The 18,054-nt window shown below is 42.8% G+C and overlaps 1 protein-coding gene across 2 annotated transcripts; it reads left to right on the forward strand.

Annotated features, from left to right (window-relative positions):
- The first annotated feature begins 1,383 nt into the window (after positions 1-1,383).
- wdr26b (WD repeat domain 26b) lies at positions 1,384-17,837 on the forward strand. 2 transcript variants are annotated; one of them, XM_057823168.1, is made up of 13 exons: positions 1,384-2,318; positions 3,847-3,946; positions 5,044-5,100; positions 5,291-5,427; positions 6,537-6,634; positions 6,699-6,994; positions 7,074-7,214; positions 12,359-12,478; positions 12,541-12,686; positions 12,781-12,859; positions 12,928-13,057; positions 16,629-16,823; positions 16,903-17,837. In XM_057823168.1, the coding sequence occupies exons 1-13, from the start codon at positions 2,017-2,019 to the stop codon at positions 16,926-16,928; spliced, it is 1,827 nt and encodes a 608-aa protein (XP_057679151.1). In that variant the 5' UTR covers positions 1,384-2,016; the 3' UTR covers positions 16,929-17,837. The 2 variants fall into 2 exon arrangements, with proteins under 2 accessions (XP_057679151.1, XP_057679150.1); XM_057823167.1 differs by having other exon boundaries at positions 1,385-2,318; positions 16,629-17,837.
- Positions 17,838-18,054: the final 217 nt, after the last annotated feature.

Here is an 18,054-nt window from a genome sequence, read left to right on the forward strand (position 1 = left end):
TTTGAAAGAATACAGGTTTTGTTGTGATCTTGTATTTATATAGTATAAAGCTTTTTATAATGTATTATGTATTATAATATTTGCTGTCCCCTGCCAGAGTGTGGGCCATTTTGTACTAAAAGGATTTTAAACTGTCAGTTCAAATACTGTGTTGGAGACTAGTACTTGCAATACTTAAAATGGAAATGCAAGAACTTTAAAGCACATATTTATCCTGTCTGGCAATTTACCCAAGGCCAGTAAATAGTGTTTTAAACTGCTTTGACAAAGACACGTTTATTGTGATCTTGTATTTGTGTATTACTTATAATTATATAATATTTGCTGCCACCGTCAGAGGGTGGGCCTTGTTTGCACTAATTTAAAGATTTTAAACTGTCAATTAAAATATAGTATTGGAGAAATTGCATTACTTGAAATAAATCTATTGCAACTTATCAGTCCCAGTTCTTGTCTACAACACTGTCCAAAAATTGTCAATGCATATTCCAAATAGAATAACAAAATTAAGTCACCTGACTTTGTAATTATTACACCTGTTTATTATGAAGACCTGAAGTAAACAACAAGCAGTTACAGTTTGTCAAGAAGTTGTTCAAGTCATGTTTTGGTATTCATATTTTATTGACTTTTCACAACAACACTTTGGATCGTGTTTGTAAGAGCAGAGCAAACTGAAGTTTCAGCGTGCACTCTTCGCCTTTCCAACCTCTCATAACGCTCCGATGTGGTGCGCTTGACCTCAGAATAACCCAAGAAGAGATATGGTGACCAATCGGGATGTGTTGTCAGCATTTCATATGCAGGTTTTCCTAGTAACACAACAGGTAGGTGAGGAGGAGGAGTAGGTTAGCATTGCTACCGAGGCAGATTTACACAACAGTAAAAAAAACAAAAAACCGTACTGAAACCAAAACGGATAAATCGTTCAACTTACAAGAGTAGAGATGAGGGGAATACTCTCATTCCAGCAGAAATATGATCATAAGAAATGCTTTTCCGACGAACCGCTGCAATCCAGCCATCAGTCGTGCCTTCGTGATCTGATATTTGGTCCTCCATGCAGGAAAACGGTGAAAAGTGAGTCCAGTTTTCCTCGCCCTTTTTTTAGTCGTAGGAGAAGCTGTTGCACCCGGTAACACAACAATACACACCCATAATTTCTTTCTAAAACACCGAAAGAGTTAGCTTAGCACGACCACACGTTACAATCCGCATTGACTCTGCCGAACCGGAAGTAAATCATATTGCCAGCATGGAGGCGCGTCCAAACAGTGACGTAGTACGTCCCATTCCCTATGTGATCATTTTTTTGGGAAGGACTAGTATGCCCAAGCGATTGTGTGGTCAATATAAAAACAGCTCATTTTTTAAGTTTGAACTCTGATTCGTCAACGAAGTCATTTTTTAAAATTCACGTTCGGGTTGATTCCATTTTCGTTTCAGTTGAACTTACTGGTGTTTAACAGGAATATTTCTTTGAATTTTCCCGAAAATAAAAGCGTCGTGTGGCACCTTGCTCGTTCAAACGGTGCTTCTACCCGGAAAGTTGTGAGCGTCGGAATTTCCGGTGATGTCAGCACGCCAGGCCTCCATTCGACCCGCAGCTGTTAGGAGGGAAACAACAACAACAAAAACGGGGCCGAGCGACGGGACGGGACGGGACTGGACGGGGCGGCCAACGGTGACAGTCCGCTCCGAGGCCTCCGATCTGGACGTTGAGTCTCCTTCTCCCACCCGGAGCACCGCCGGTTTCTAACCACGGCCGCTCTCGGTGAGGAAACTCTGGCCTCCGCTTCCTCCTCCTCCGACTCGGACACCGGCGGAGCGTCGCCGCCCCCGCGGAAGAAGCACCGAGCCTCGGCGGCGGAGGGAGCAGGAGAGCCCGGGGCTTCAGCGGTTGCGCCAGGCCTTGCCGGAGTTGTCTTGGGACTCGGAGCCACATCCGCCATCCACTTTAACCGCGGCGCCGTCGGCCACCCGGGAAGCAGCAACAGCGGCAGTAGCGGCAGCAGCATGCAGGCGAACGGAGCGGGGCAAGAACCGGCCGAGCTCTCCTGCCTAGGCGGCGCGCAGAACGGCGAGTCCTCCGCGGCGGCGGCGGCGGCTGGCGACGCTGACGGCGACGGCAGCCGCCGTCACTCGCTGCTCAGGTTTCTTCTCGACAGCGTGGGCACCAGCAACGGCTCGTCCACCTCCACCGCTTGCGCGGCCTCTTCGGGTTCCGAAGTGGGCTCGCTGAAGAAGAAGCGCTTGTCGCAGGCGGAGGAAGATGTCATCCGACTCATTGGGCAGCATCTCCACGGACTGGGGCTCAAGTAAGTTGTCGGTCCGACTCGAGCGCAAACCGAGCGGTTTGTCGTCGTCTGCCTCTCGGCCAGCTGCCTTGGAAATGTGCGACACGGCGGCCGCTCCGAGCGTACTTGCTACGCCTTGGCAAGACACAAACATGGGGGGGATGGGTCCGAATGTTTAGCTGGTTAGCTCTTCGCAAAGAAGGCAAAGAAGGGGCTCCATCTTGCACAATAACACTTAGCCAGCTAGCGTGCTAACTAGCTCGTAGTTGTCGTGTTTACGCCTAATCAAACACTTTTCAATAGAATGCAAACTTTGACCGACAAATGACAGGATTTCAAGTGTTTCGTTTGATGATTATTTATTTTTTTTAAACTTTTTTTTCCCACTTTTGGTGGATTTTTTGCTCTCTGGAGTGCATGACATGATCTCTCGTCAGTAACGTTTTAACAACGTTTAAACAAAGTGGCTTGAGCTAATTACTCAATAGGACCTTTTTTTAAGTACGGTGTTTTTCCACATTTTTTATCTGTCACAGCTGATAATGTCACATTTCTAAAGCTCCACGAGAGGCTTTTCTCTTAGGCATTTTGACTGCAGCGTTATGCAAGCAACAACAACAACAAAAAAAAGGTTTTCGGAAAGTAAAATGGAACTGATAGAGAAAAGCCACTGTAAGGTCGATGTTCTAGTATGCTCTTTACCGTCTGCACTAGGTGAACGACTGTCTTCCTGGTAAAGTATTTGCTTTTCACTCATACTGGAAAAAAACACTCTAGTAGGATTGTCACACACAAGTAGACAATTGTACCGTTCAAAATGACAACCTGAAGTCTTTCTTTACCAATTTTGTCATACCAGTGAGGACAAAGCAAATACTGCTGAATGGACGTCAAAGTTAATATCGAGGATACTCAAAAAGCTTTCCATAAAGCCTGCAAGCTACTAGTTTGTGACGTATGCCTACTACTTGGACCTTGTCATGTTACTAGAAAAATAGTAGTTTACTGGCAAGGTTACACTTTGTACAAGTTGGCCAAAAATGACACGAGTTAGGGAAACAATGTTACCATTAAGAGACGGTTGTCTTACTCGTTGTGTTATTTGTAGGGAAAAGAGCGTTGCAGTACAAGAAATAACACCAGTTTTGCACCTATACCATTTTATGGCGGCCATGTTGGTCCGGAATACATTCCCGTAGTATTAGATTTGAGTCGTAAATTGCTTATTTCTCAACCTCTCACTTGAAATTGATTAGACATCTACTAGTAATAAATTCATTTCAATTCACAGTATAAGGACAACTATCATCTTACCAGAAAAAGCGACAAGCGCACCTTTTTTGCGGCGGCGTGCGTGGCCGGCAGGGTGACAGGCGCCTCGAAAGTACGGATTGCACATCATCGGCACGCTCTTAGTATCCGCCGCGTCATTTTAACGCCTTACCGAGACAAGGAGTCGTCTAATCGAAACGGTTATCGTGACTTATGGCGGTCACGCGCTTCCGTTTTGTCTGCCTCGTTTTGTGTCATCGCTCCTCTGTCTCCGCAGTCAGACGGTGGACATGCTGATGCAGGAGTCGGGCTGCAAACTGGAGCACTCGTCGGCGAGCAAGTTCCGCAACCACGTCATGGAAGGCGAGTGGGATAAGGTCGGTGTGCCGGTCGGGATAACCGCGTTAAATCGGGGATGTCAACCGCCGTGAATGGATCGTGAATTTTAATCAACTGTTTTGATCGTCAGACATTGTAAAATTGGTCTTGAATGATTATGTTTCGGTGCCCTTGACGGCAATAGTCATCCGATCCATTTGGACCGAGCGAGGCTGTCGGCGATCGGTTAACTGCATAGGTTTAATCACAACAGTTGATTCGCGCGAAGCCAATTTCTGCCGGTGACGGAAATGGACGTCCAATCTCTTAAATCGGGAGGGCAGGCAGTGAATGAGTTAACACGCATGCATTAACTCATGACTTAATCATGTTACTGAACATACTCATGCATTCAATCACGTGAGTTGACTTAAATAGCATGACTGATCTCAATTCAAATAACATGACGCAACTCACAAGAGTTAACCCAACTAGTTAACGCAAGTAACATTCCCTAACTTGCCTGAGTGAACTGATGAGCTTGCATTCAAATTCCAATGTATTTACCGCCCTTTACGGTCCTCAAAGTGCTTTACAACAAAGCCAAATATAGTACGTGATAAATAAAAGGCAGGAAAGTACTATACAAGAAAATAAAAACGGATTGCGCTAAAAGTCAAAATGACATTAGTCAACTTGTAGGAGTCAAAACAGGACGCATGAAGTCACTCAAATAAGTTCATTACTTGCCTGATAAGAGTCAACTCAAATACACTGAGTTTTTTTTATCCATTCATTCACTTCAAATAGATACATGTCATTTCAATTCACAACAGAAGGATGATCGGACACCACGTTATTGGACGTCTATTATCGTCAACGGCACCGGAAGAGTTCATTGAAAAGAAGAAAAAAAAAAGTGGGTTATCGAATGTGGTCTTGACTTAAGATACGGTGACAATACTAAAGACAATATTTCATGATGGCTACTTTTAACAGGCTTGCCCCGTGGTTAAAAATAAAGGGTCTGGTATAAATGAAGGTGATGCATTAGAGATGTCCGTATTTTGCCACCCGCCGCGTTGCGCCGCGCCGGCCTCTGTGCTAGTGCGAAAAAAGTGCCGAACTCAGCTTTCTTCCTTTTGTTCCCCTCCAGGCTGAAAATGATTTGAATGAACTGAGAGCACTGATGCATTCGCCCAACGCCATTGTGGTAAGCGGCAGAGTCAAAAGCGGCCGTCCGGCCAGTATCCTCGGGGAGGGTGGTGGTGGTGGTGGTGGGGGGGGGGTTTCTGGAAGGATTGGCGTTTTCAAGTTTTCATTTGCTTTCTGTGGCGGTTTCCAGAGCGCGCTTCCTTTTCTCGCCGGAGCGACCCGTTTGCAAAGCCCGTTTTGTTTTTCAGCGTATGAAGTTTTTGCTGCTGCAGCAAAAGTATTTAGAGTACCTGGAAGACGGCAAAGTCCTGGAGGCTCTACAAGTGCTCCGAGGGGAGTTGACGCCGCTCAAATACAACACGGACCGCATCCACGTGCTCAGCGGGTAAAAAAATCGCCCTCATCAAATTTATGTTTAGCGACATATTTGAATTGAAGATTTTCCTAGTTTTTTTCTGTTTTTAAATGTGTTTTGATTTCATTTTTTTTTCAATGAGGAAAAAATTGTCAAATTTAGTAAATAATAATAAGTAAATTAGTTCCAATTCTCCTTTGTATTCATTAAAAATGGTCTTTATTGATTTAAATACATAAAAAAAAAAAAAAGAATTTCTTTTCAAAACACTTTGACGTTTTCTTAATTCAACATATATTTTGAATAGAGCTGTCAAAATTATCGCGTTAACGGGCGGTAATTAATTTTTTAAATTAATCACGTTAAAATATTTGACGCATTTAACGCACATGCCCCGCTCAAACAGATTAAAATGACAGCACAGTGTAATGTCCACTTGTTACTTGTGTTTTCTGGCGTTTTGTCGCCTTCTGCTGGATTGTGTAGTTATTGACATGAACAATAGCGAGCTACTAGTTTATTTTTTGATTGAAACTTTTACACATTTTGTTAAAACGAAAACATTAAGAGGGGTTTTAATATAACATTTCTATAACTTGTACTAACACTTATCTTTTAAGAACTACAAGTCTTTCTATCCATGGATCGCTTTAACAGAATGTTAATACTGTTAATGCCATCTTGTTGATTTATTGTTATAATAAACAATTACAGTACTTATGTACCGTATGTTGAATGTATATATCCGTCTTGTGTCTTATCTTTCCATTCCAACAATAATTTAGGGAAATATATGGCATATTTTAGAGATGATTTGAATTGCGATTAATTACGATTAATTAATTTTTAAGCTGTAATTAACTCGATTAGAAATTTTAATCGTTTGACATCTCTAATTTTAAATGAAAAAGCAACCAAAAGAGTGGTGGGACAGTACATTACAATGCTACTTTTGTTTTAAAGAAAATTAAAATGATAAATATAATACTATATGCAATATTAGACTTTGTTAAATAAAAAAAATGTTATTGATTAAAAAGGAAAGATGAAAATAATGCTTTTTGTCCCGGTCATTTTCCCAACCCCCGCACGGCGTACGTACTCGCGGCTCTTTCCTCATCGGCGCCGTCTCCCCGCAGGTACCTGATGTGCAGCCACGCCGAGGACCTGAGGGCCAAGGCGGAGTGGGAGGGCAAAGGCGCAGCGTCCCGCTGCCGACTGCTGGACAAACTGCAAAGTGAGCGGCCGTCGTTTCCCCTAACGGAGGAGCGCCCTAACGGCCGGTGTCCGCCCTCCCGCAGCCTACCTGCCGCCGTCGGTGATGCTGCCCCCGCGGCGGCTGCAGAACCTCCTGCGACAGGCGGCGGAGCTGCAGAGGGACCGCTGCCTCTACCACAACACCAAGCTGGACGGCGGCCCGGACTCGGCGTCGCTGCTGACGGATCACGTGTGCAGCAGGAAACAGTTCCCCTGTTACACTCAGCAGATTCTGACCGAGCACTGCAACGAAGTGTGGTTCTGCAAGTTCTCCAACGACGGCACCAAGCTGGCCACCGGCTCCAAAGACACCACCGTCATCGTTTGGCAGGTGGACCCGGTGCGTACCTCCGGCGCGTACGATCGCCCGGGCGAGCGACGGATAGAAAAGTCAAATAACGGACGATGCGGTCGCGCAGGAGAGCCACCAGCTAAAGTTACTTCGGACTTTGGAGGGCCACGCGTACGGGGTGTCCTACCTGGCCTGGAGCCCCGACGACACCTACCTGATCGCGTGCGGTCCCGACGATTGCTCTGAGCTCTGGCTCTGGAATGTTCAGGTATATACTCATTTGGTTCAAAAAGAGTGCGTTTTGTCAACTAGGACTTCCGTTCCTGAATTCATCGACTGCGCGAGACGTCCAATCCGTTTGGACTGGGAAGAGGGCTAAAATAGAATTGGCATACAATTCACTTCAGGTTCATTTTAGAGGTGGTACAAATAATGGATTACCGTAATTTCCCGAATACAAGGCGCACCCCAAATTTACTTGTAAAATCTATGGAAAATTATTGTACCCGTGTATAACGCGCACCCTAATTTTAGCACCACTAAATAGAAGAATACAAGAAAACAGAGCTCGTGTACAGATACACAAATGTCATTTGACTGACTGGTGAAACACAGCACAAGCATATCCCATTGGTAGTTCAAAACATTACCGTAAACTGACCATGTGTACGGTAATAATTAGAGCTGGGAATCTTTGGGCACCTAACGATTCGATTACGATTCAGTGGCTCCGATTCGATTATAGAACGATTATTGATGCACCCTACTCCTATTTTTTTTTTTTTTTTTTTTTTAATGTTTTGTACATTAGTTCCAAAATTGTTCAAATATCCTCTCAGGCTAAACCAAACTACTATTTCAGTATCAAGTTAACATATAACAGTAAACAAATATACAAAAATAACAGTAAATAAAATACTCCAGTCCCCATTCTGTATCAGCAGCTCTAAACTACATTCAATTCATTTAATGTTGTGAATCAACTGTTACAGTTGTTAAAATTGCTCCCGTAGTTCCATAATTTCCCTTCTCTCTACTTTTGTCCAAGTTTGAAAACTATTTCATCATTTAAAGATAGATTCAAGACAAGATTCTGCCGATTTAGGAGTATTTTAGATAAAAAGTTAATTAGGTTCGCTACAACAGAGCCTTCTAGAGAGGTCTACTGCTTTAAGATGGCGGCTGTTTACTTATGCCGGAAAGTCTGTCATTTCGCATCTCTATTCAATAATACATTGTCTAACACCGACGTCGTCTGTCATTTTGCATCTAGTTCTACGGATATATGATATCTACTGTAGCCGTATGTTTGTAGCAACTAGCAACTGGGCGTTGTTTGTAGCGGCTGTCAGCTGCAGTCAGATATGATTGTTTTTTTTATCTAGCGGCATGAGTTGAACATGATATTTACTCTCGGTCTTTTCCTCATTGCGTCCCAAAGACCGCACTGACTGTGTTTTACTTGCGCTTTACCTGGTATAATTCAATAATCGGAATTTTGATATTTGTGACTCATTCTCGAATCTTCCACGGCCGAATCGCGAATAATCTAAGAATCGGAAATTTCGCACGCCTATAGTAATAATATGGTCTGATAACTTCTTGGACTTACCAGAATCCAGGAGAAAACAAAACAGATGTGACTTTTCTTTTAAAGGCTGCTGTATAACTTGCTCGTTTCATGATGATGAATAAATATTTCCTCAATGGATTGATACGGTAAAATGAAAGTGAGACCGTAAGGCGGAAATCCGAGAGAGCTCATCGCTGTCGACACGACAGTAACAATAGGAACTATCGTTATTTGGGTTTGAGTTTTCCGAGGGACAGATATAGTTGACGGACACAGGAAGTCTGTGTTGTTACGTTTGTTATGGTCCGAGTTGCGGAGCTGCAATAAACGTTGACTCAAATGAATTCAAGAAACTAAATTCTGTGCTTTATGAAGAGTGAAAAAAGCAGAATTCAACACAGACGAATTCATTCGGCCGATCAGAGTGAAGTATTACCGAAACAAAATGGTGACGTCACGTACCGTAATGGTCGGCAAGGGATCGCCCCATACGTTTCTTCAACACAACATGGCTGTGTCAATTAAAAAAAAAATCGGTTTTTATATCTATATAATATATATATATATATATTTCCGTCTCCATCCATGTACCCGTTTATAATGCGCACCATGATTTTACAAGTTGATTTTTGGGGGGGGGGGGGGGGGTGCGCGTTACATTCGGGAAATTACGGTAATCGATTAGCAAATGAATCGACAACTATTTTGATAACCAATTCATCGTTTAGGGCAGGGGTCCCCAACCTTTTTTGCACCACGGACCGGTGTGATTTGGGTCTTTTTTTTTTCACGGACCGGTGTTTTGACAAATTTTGCAACCCATCAAAAACTGCAACTATGCGGTTCTGCGCATGGGCGTAACATTAAAAATGGCCGCGCACGTAGCGATTCCAAAGTAAACACTACAAACTTTCTTTAAAGAAAGGAATATTAACTTACGTTTGATCGTGGATGGACATGTAGAAAAGTTCTCCTCAGACCCATCCTGCCATGTTAGCTGCACACCTCTCTCTCACCGTTAAAGCCTTCGCCGTGTTGTTAAGCATTAATTAAGAAGCCCGCTTCACAAAGATGCGATGTTGGAAATTGTAGCAAGGTTTTCAGTGTTCTCGTAGCGCTGTCAGGACATTCCGGAATGACTTTAATTGTGTCAAATGTACATTTAAGGTCGCCGTCATTTACGATCTCTACAAGCTGATCCTCCTGTTGCACAGACATGCTCGAATCCCTCGGTTTATTCACAAACGGGTCACGAATCCACTCCTTCGCAGTTGGTGGGTCTTCGAGGTTGTAGGCTCATCTTCTGGCTCGTCAGGTGCCCTTTTTCGCCGTAAAAAATCTCTCCAAAGACGTCTGTTTTCCTGTCATTTTCGCGCGTGTGGGGGAACAAATGTGCTGCGCCCGCAGCCTAGTCATACGTTATTATGGAGGACAAGCGCACATAGATAAACAAGATGTACTGCTTGCAGTCCAATCAATGGATTTCTATGACGTCATTCTAATCTATACTGAGGTATTATATCTAGAGTAGACGGGGATATTGATGTGTTAAGCAGGGGAACAGGCCAAAGTTAATTCGGCCAGAATGCGGTCGTTAATAAAATATTATTTCTGTGTAGCCCGGTAGCAATGCAAAAGCGGATAGGGACCCCTGGTTTAGGGCCTTTTTCACTTTAAACTTGTCGAAACTCTTGAAATCATAACAGACATACTGTATAACTTCTCAGTTGTATGTATTATCAGAGTTCTTCATTTTTGTTAAGTCAAAGTAGGACATGAACAAAAATCTGCTTTTACTTTGGAATACAACAATTCACATTTTTGCCAATTTTCGGAAAATCCTACTATCTAAACTAGCTTCTTCATATAGCTTCAACAAGTAATTGATTAATAAATTAGCTGCCGACAGATTTGATCATCAATACAGTTGTAGACTACAGTTAAGTCAGGGAAGCTGTAATAAAATATGATTTCTGAAGGAAAGTCATCCATTTTGTCTTCATTGTTACTCATAACATGCCTAAAACAACTTCCAAGGTAAATCGTGAAGGTCATTGGAAAAAAAGTGACATTCATCCGATTTATCGTCTGATTAATCGATTACAAAAATAATGGGTAGTTGCAGCTCTTGTTCATTTAAAAACTTTCGTGTTGATTTTAGGGCATTTCCTTCTCACTTTCAGTTGGTCTCCTGAATCACTTTCTGATGAATTTTGGGGGCTTTTTTGTTCAATTTCAAATTGCCCATGTCCTAATAACGAGAGGTCGACCGATATGGGATTTTCAAATGCCAATACTATGTCTAAAAAAAAATGTTTTTCCCTTTCCAAAGCATATAGATAATGAAAGGCAATTAAAAAAAAAAAAAAAGATTCAACAGCTTTAAAGTTACAATGATGACCTGAGACTATCCACGGATAGAAAGACTTGTAGTTCTTAAAAGATGAACGTTATTATGAGTTCAAATAATTTGATATAAACACCCCTCTTGATGTTTTCATTTTTATACAATTTGTAAAATGAGTTTAAGTAGCAGGTCACCATTGTTGTTGACGTTGCAGGGCGGTGACTCACTGAGTTACGCCGCCGGGCATCCAGAGTAGGACTCTAACGACATAAACATGTCATCTGTTCAGCCCTTTTAATTTGAACCCGAGAGGAACATTAATGAGCACTGTCGATGTTTCACAAAACGAGCAGCAAAAGCAACATGAACAGGAAAGACGGGATGAGACGAGAGTATGACAAAACCGGTGTTCTGCCAAAATGTGCTACACCAGTGAAACGTCTACAAGAGGCGAACTTGACACCCAAAGTACTACCGTACGCTTTCAGCTTGCTTGGTTTAGATGCATACAGACAGACATACTAAAGATGCCTTAAGAAAATACTTCAACGTAGTAATATTAAATAAGGGTTTAATAATTATGCAACGTGACTAATGTGGTCAAGAATCTGCTTGACAGCTACCACAAGAAAACAAGGCTTAAAAATATGAGAAAGACATGCAAAAAGTATTTTGAGGCAATGAAAAGGTAATAAAAGACTCAATAAAAACACAAATAGTAAGTACTCGCCGCTTTTAACGATGTGCGCACATGTTGGACGTCTCGCCGCGTAGAAGGAATTGCAGTAACCCGTAGTATTCGTCGAGTGACAGTGAAAATCTACAAGCGTCCATAAAACATGGCACCCTCTGTAGGTCAAAACGTGTACTAACTATTCTCGATTTTTAAATCGATGGCAATATTTGATGTGTTTCTACGTATTTCAGTAAAAGAACAATTGTGGCTTATTAGAGCTGACAAGTCTTCAACTCTTGTCTTAGAAATCAGCCCATCTTTTTGTGAGTCAATTTAATTTGATCTATAAATGAACTTGGCCTGAGAATTTGCAGTATATTGTTTTCGGTTCAAGATTGACACGTATGTCAAAAATACCATTGATTTTTGCCTACAAAAATTTGAAAGTTCCCTTTAAAGGATAAATTTAAATGTAAAGTCTAGTGCTCCCAAACCAACGAAAGTAGCACTTGGTTTTATGATTATACACACCAGGACGTCACAAGTAAGATTTATATGAGAATGCTCGCCATGCTAAAGCTAATGCTAACGCGAATGCTATGCTAACGCTCTCAGTCCAGGGTTCTACCGTCAGTCAGCGGCAGACGCAGTTGCCCACAAGGACGCGTGATCAAAATCCTACTTTATCGTCTAATTTATTTGTTAATGCCATTTCATCTGGCTGTTTTTAAGTTATTTTGTCGGGGGGGAGTCTGTATATCGGTCGACCTCTACTAGTAACGTCACAACAAGCGTCCTCCTGTTTTTGGGGAGCAGACGGGCGAGCTGCGAACCAAGATGTCGCAGTCCCACGAGGACAGTTTGACCAGCGTGGCCTGGAACCCCGACGGCAAACGCTTTGTCACCGGAGGCCAGAGGGGGCAGTTCTATCAATGCGTACGTACCGCGTCGCTAACGTCAGCGCGCGTCCGGAGCTCTGAGCGCACGTGCGTCCTTAGGACCTGGACGGGAACCTGTTGGACTCGTGGGAGGGCGTGAGAGTGCAGTGTCTGTGGTGCCTGAGCGACGGCAGGACGGTGCTGGCGTCGGACACCCACCAACGGATTCGGGGCTACAACTTTGAGGACCTCGCCGACAGAAACATGTACGCTCGCGCAGTGCGGAATTCAACAATTGAGAGAGTAGAAGCCGCAAAAGTAGAAAGTTGATGTTTGAAAATGCGCTTTGTGCCCTTTTAGAGTGCAGGAAGACCACCCTATCATGTCTTTTACTGTTTCCAAGAACGGAAGATTAGCTGTGTTAAATGTAGCAACTCAGGTGAGTGCAATTTCCTCTTGTATAAAATGTCACTCCGTCCACGTGACCGGTCATCCCCCTTTGGCTAGGGAGTGCACTTGTGGGACCTACAGGACAGAGTGCTGGTCAGGAAATACCAAGGTGTCACCCAGGGCTTCTACACCATCCACTCCTGCTTCGGAGGACACAACGAAGACTTCATTGCCAGCGGCAGCGAAGGTAAGTTGTCAGCGACTGAACATTTCGATTTGGTTAGGGGGTAAACCGTAACGTAGCCCGGCGTGGCACCGATATCATTTTTGGATACAGATTGGGACAGTAGACCGATGCCAGGTTTTTGGGGGAAGAAAAAATAGATCTTTGCTTTTAATACTAAATGACTGCGTACTCTTTGACAGTAAAGGAATCGCTATCACTGCTCTGTCAGACACCGCATTGATGTCCAATCCGTTTGAAGTGGGAGGGTTGGTAGAAACTACCGCTTCAAATGGATCGGACGTCAATTTGTGATAACACTCCTACCTACCAAAAAAGACTTCCCATCAAAGTCGATGCTTTGACATTAAAATGACGTCAATATTAATTCCCTACTATTTTGATAGTTGATGAATCGTTTAGACCAGGGGTCAGCGACCTGTGGCTCTTTAGCGCTGTCCTAGTGGCTCCCTGGAGCTTTTTCAGAAATGTTTGTAAATGGAAAAAGATGGGAGAGAAATGTATTTTTACTTTTAATATCGTTTATGTAGGAGAAGAAACATGACTAGGAGTGGGAACCTTTTGGTACCTCACGATACGATACGATTTGCGATACAAAGCTCACAATAACGATGATCTGACGATACGGCGATACAAGGATTATCGATACATTGGTCAGGAAATCATTCCAGGATATTCTACAAACAACTGATAAACAGAAAAACGAGCTTCTGTTGTGAATTGGAATGAGTTTATCACGAGTAGACGTCCAATCCATTTGAACTGGGAGGGTGGCAGCGAATGAACATCCCACTTCAAACGTATTGAATGTCTATGGCCGTCATTGGCAGCCAATGCCAGGCAATGAGGTAATTCTGGGCCATTTAATGTCATTTACCTGTTGATTTTCAGTTACTTCCTGTTGATTTGGGGGTATTTTATGGGTCACTTCCTGTTTATTTTGAGTTATAGAACAGGAAGTGACATGGGAATCACCCGAATCAATAGGCAGTGACTCAAACTCAACAGGAAATGAGCTGGAAATGCCCCAAAATGAACAGCAAGTGACCTGTAAATGCCCTGAGAATCGGACAGAATAACTGTAAATGCTCGTTTCGAATGAACAAACGTTCCCAGTCTAATTGATTGGACATCGAGCACCGTCAATGCAGCCTTATGGTTATCTAAAATAATGGTGGAAGATTTTGGTAGCAACTTGTTGGTTCCCTTTTTTTTTTCTTTTTTTTTTTTCTTCTAAACAGTGACACCTTTTTCAAACGATATCGCGATTCTTGGCAGGAACATATCCATAACTTTTTGGGATACAAGGTATCGCGATATAGTCACCATTTCGATATATTGTCACACCCCTAAACATGACACAAACATTCTTGTAATTCATTAATATTTTGATGAAGTTAAACTTCAGGCAGCATCGTACAACGGAGTAATCACGTACTGTGTCATTCTCTATGGAATGCACTGCAGGGGAAATAAACATTTACCGCACTATAAGGCACAGCTTCAGTGAATGGCCTATTTTAAAACCCTTTTCGTGTATAGGGTGCACTGCATTATACAGTCCCTGACAAAAGTTGTGGCTTATCCATTTTCTAATAACCTGACTTTGAATTATTCGATTGCTTTCAGAAATGGCTCATATGAAAGCTAAGACCATCCCAAATGATATTGAATGTGCAAAAATATATTTGTTTCACTGAAAAAAGATTTATCATTTAATGAAGACATAAAGGTCCAATTTTGGCAAGACAAAAGTTTTGTCACCTACAGAAAGTAGTGTGAAAATTGAACAAAAAATGTACTTCAAATACAAAACTATGTTACATAACATAAGCGTATTTATTAAGCAGTGGTGCTTTGAGATCCAAATGTAATATTTTGTATGACTTCCATGGGCTTGAAGGACTGCATCCATGCGGTTCGGCAACCATTCATACAATTTATTGATGAAGTCATCGGGAACATCAAAGAAAGCAGTCTTGCACGCCTCCCAGAGTTCATCAACATTCTTGGGTTTCACCTTCCATGCTTCCTCTTTCATCCTGTTCATGTTTGGTGACCGGGCTGGCCAGTCCTGGAGGATCTTGATCTTCTTTGCCTTGAGGAACTTTGCGGTAGAGATTGAAGTATGCAATGGAGCACCATCCTGCTGCAGAATTTGTCCCTTTTTATGGTTAGGAATGTAAGAGGCAGCTAAGGTTTGTTGATATTTCAAACTATTTCTCTCTCAGGGTGCAGAAAATTAAAACGTGTGGCATTTGCCAAGGCCCACAGCCTGTCAAAAGGATGAAAGCTGGAAAATTGGCAAAAGGTGGATTTTTCAGATGAATCTTCCATTGAATTACACCACAGTCGCCGCAATTATTGCAGGAGACCTACTGGAGTCCGCATGGATCCGAGATTCACTCGGAAAACAGTGGAGTTTGGTGGGTCAGGGGTTACAGAGAGATCTGCAGGGTGGAAGGCAACATAAATAGTCTGAAATATCAACAAATCTTCCCTGCCCGTTACATTCCTAACCATAAAAAGGGACAAATTCTGCAGCTCCATCACATACTTCTATCTTTACCTCAAAGAAGATCAAGGTCCTCCAGGACTGGCCAGCCCAGTCATCAGACACGAACAGGATGAAAGAGAAAGCATGGAAGACATTTTTTGTTCAATTTTCACACTACTTTCTACTTTCTTCCTCTTGGGAGGGTCTTAGCTTTCATATGAGCCATTTCTGAAACCAATTGAATAATTAAAAGTCAGGTTATTAGCAATTGTTTCTACAAAATGGATAAGCCACAAGACTTGTCAGGGACTGTAAGGCGCAGTAGTAGTGGTTGGTGTTGCGTTAAGCATCCACAAGATGGAGATGAGCTAAATGGAATGTCACGCAATGACTAACCAATATTGATCCATATATAAGGCACATTGGATTTTAAGGCGCACTGTCGGCTTTTGAGAAAATGGAAGGCTTTCAGGTGCGCCTTACAGTGCCGAAAGTAGGGTAATCCTCATTATGTATTTGTAGTCAATTTAGTCATTTTGATAGTAGCCTAATATAGATACAGTACCTACAGCATGTGTTTGTTGCATTCATTATAAGGCATATATGAGGCTTTCATTTTTTTGTCGCTCCAGACAATTGTTGTTTTTTTTTTTTTTTGTCCTCTAATAGGGCTCTTCAAGTTTTGTTTGTTGGCATTTCAATTCTCCAACAGTAAATGACATCATTATTTTATTTTTATGATTTCAAAAAATCTTTTCCTTGTATTGTATGCTTGTAATTTGGACATTGACGATGCGTTGCTGACCTCAAATGCTCTTTTTTTAAACTTCTCCATAGTTAATATTCTCGTTTTTGAATTATGATAATTTTTTTAAACATATTTTGAACAAAAGCGACTCAATGTAACCTAAAAATACTGGACGATTAGTCAACTACTGTATTAATATGGTTTGACACAGTCCTGCCAAACAAAAGCCTTTCATTGAAACTGTAGTACCCATTGTGTCCTCAGTGAGGTGCTGTATCTTTAAAAGAAACTCTGACTGTTGTCTCTGTTTATTTTTTGGTCCCCGCCAGACCACAAAGTGTACATCTGGCACAGGCGGGGAGAACTTCCCATCGCGGAGCTGACGGGCCACACGCGCACCGTCAACTGCGTGAGCTGGAACCCGACCGTCCCGGGGCTCATGGCGTCCGCCTCCGACGACGGCACGGTGCGCGTTTGGGGGCCCGCGCCCTTCCTCGACCCGCAAGAGGCGGACGCGCTCAACGGTACCGCAAACGGGGGCGGAGTTACAAACACTTCTCCCGTAGGAAGTAGAAATTTAAATATTCTAACTCGTCTCCTTAGAGAACGGCAGTAACACGGACAGTTAACGGGCGCTTCTCTCCCGAAAGCCCGCCAGTACTTCGACGTAAAAATCCAATCTCAACGCTGACCCAAAAAAACAAAACAAAAAAAACGCAAGCCACCAAGAGAGCAGACTGAGTCCCGGCGGACGATGATGACGGGCAATTTGATGTCCTCATCTAAAAAAAAAAAAAAAGAAATCCAGACCCATCTGCGAAGAAGCAAGCACCGCCTACGGGTGAGCAGCAGAATGTTTTCAAGAACGGGGACGTCACGTGTCCGCGAGAAGAAAGGGTGAAGAGGGGCAGCCATTTTGTAACGTACACTAAGACTGCTAGTCATCCAAAAAAAAGTCAGGATGTTGGGTTTTTTGGGGGAGGAAATTTCCACGACCTACTTAGTTGGACCTTCTCTACACTTGTCGCAAATTCGGTACAATACCATTGAGTGCAATTTTAGTTGCAAAAAAAGAAAAAAAAGCGGTAAGTTACATGGCCGGAATGGTGCGCTTCAACCTCCAAGTGCATGCACCGCTGTTTGGGTTGAATTGTGAATTTTACCCAGAAGCCCAACATCCCCAACTTTTTGTGTCACCCTCCTTGCAACACATGCACAAAAAAGTGTCAATGGTGACTTTACTCCCTACTTTTCCACTTCTTTGACAATATAGTGAGGGCAACCCTCGCGCTGCTGCACAATGACATCTGCCTGAATAAGGAGGAGGATGCATATCAGAGAGCGTGTGTGTGTGTGTGGAAGGGCTTCATACTCGTGACAAAATCTGTGACCCTTTTCCCCCTAGCGCGTGTGTATGGAAAGCCTATTCTTTCTAATTCATAATATCCAGTGGAAGGCCATGTGCTAGTGTACGGTCTGTCTTCATGAGAAAGACGAGGAAAGCGACGGTCTTACTAGTACTTTTTTTTTTCCCCCCACTACTATCTCATAGGCTGCCATTGACAGTGATAGATGTCCAATCCAACTGGGAGGGATTGGTAGCTCTCCAATGAGTAAGCAAATGAGGTAACAAGTATTTGAGTTAACTTGTGTCGTTAGAATGAACTTGGAGTTACCTAGTGAGTTGACTCATGTTATTGGAGTTCATTCAATGTGTTGGATGATGTCATTTGTGAGTTAAGTCATGTCATGAAC

This window comes from Corythoichthys intestinalis, chromosome 19 (assembly GCF_030265065.1).
Source record: "Corythoichthys intestinalis isolate RoL2023-P3 chromosome 19, ASM3026506v1, whole genome shotgun sequence".
Classification (NCBI taxonomy): domain Eukaryota; kingdom Metazoa; phylum Chordata; class Actinopteri; order Syngnathiformes; family Syngnathidae; genus Corythoichthys; species Corythoichthys intestinalis.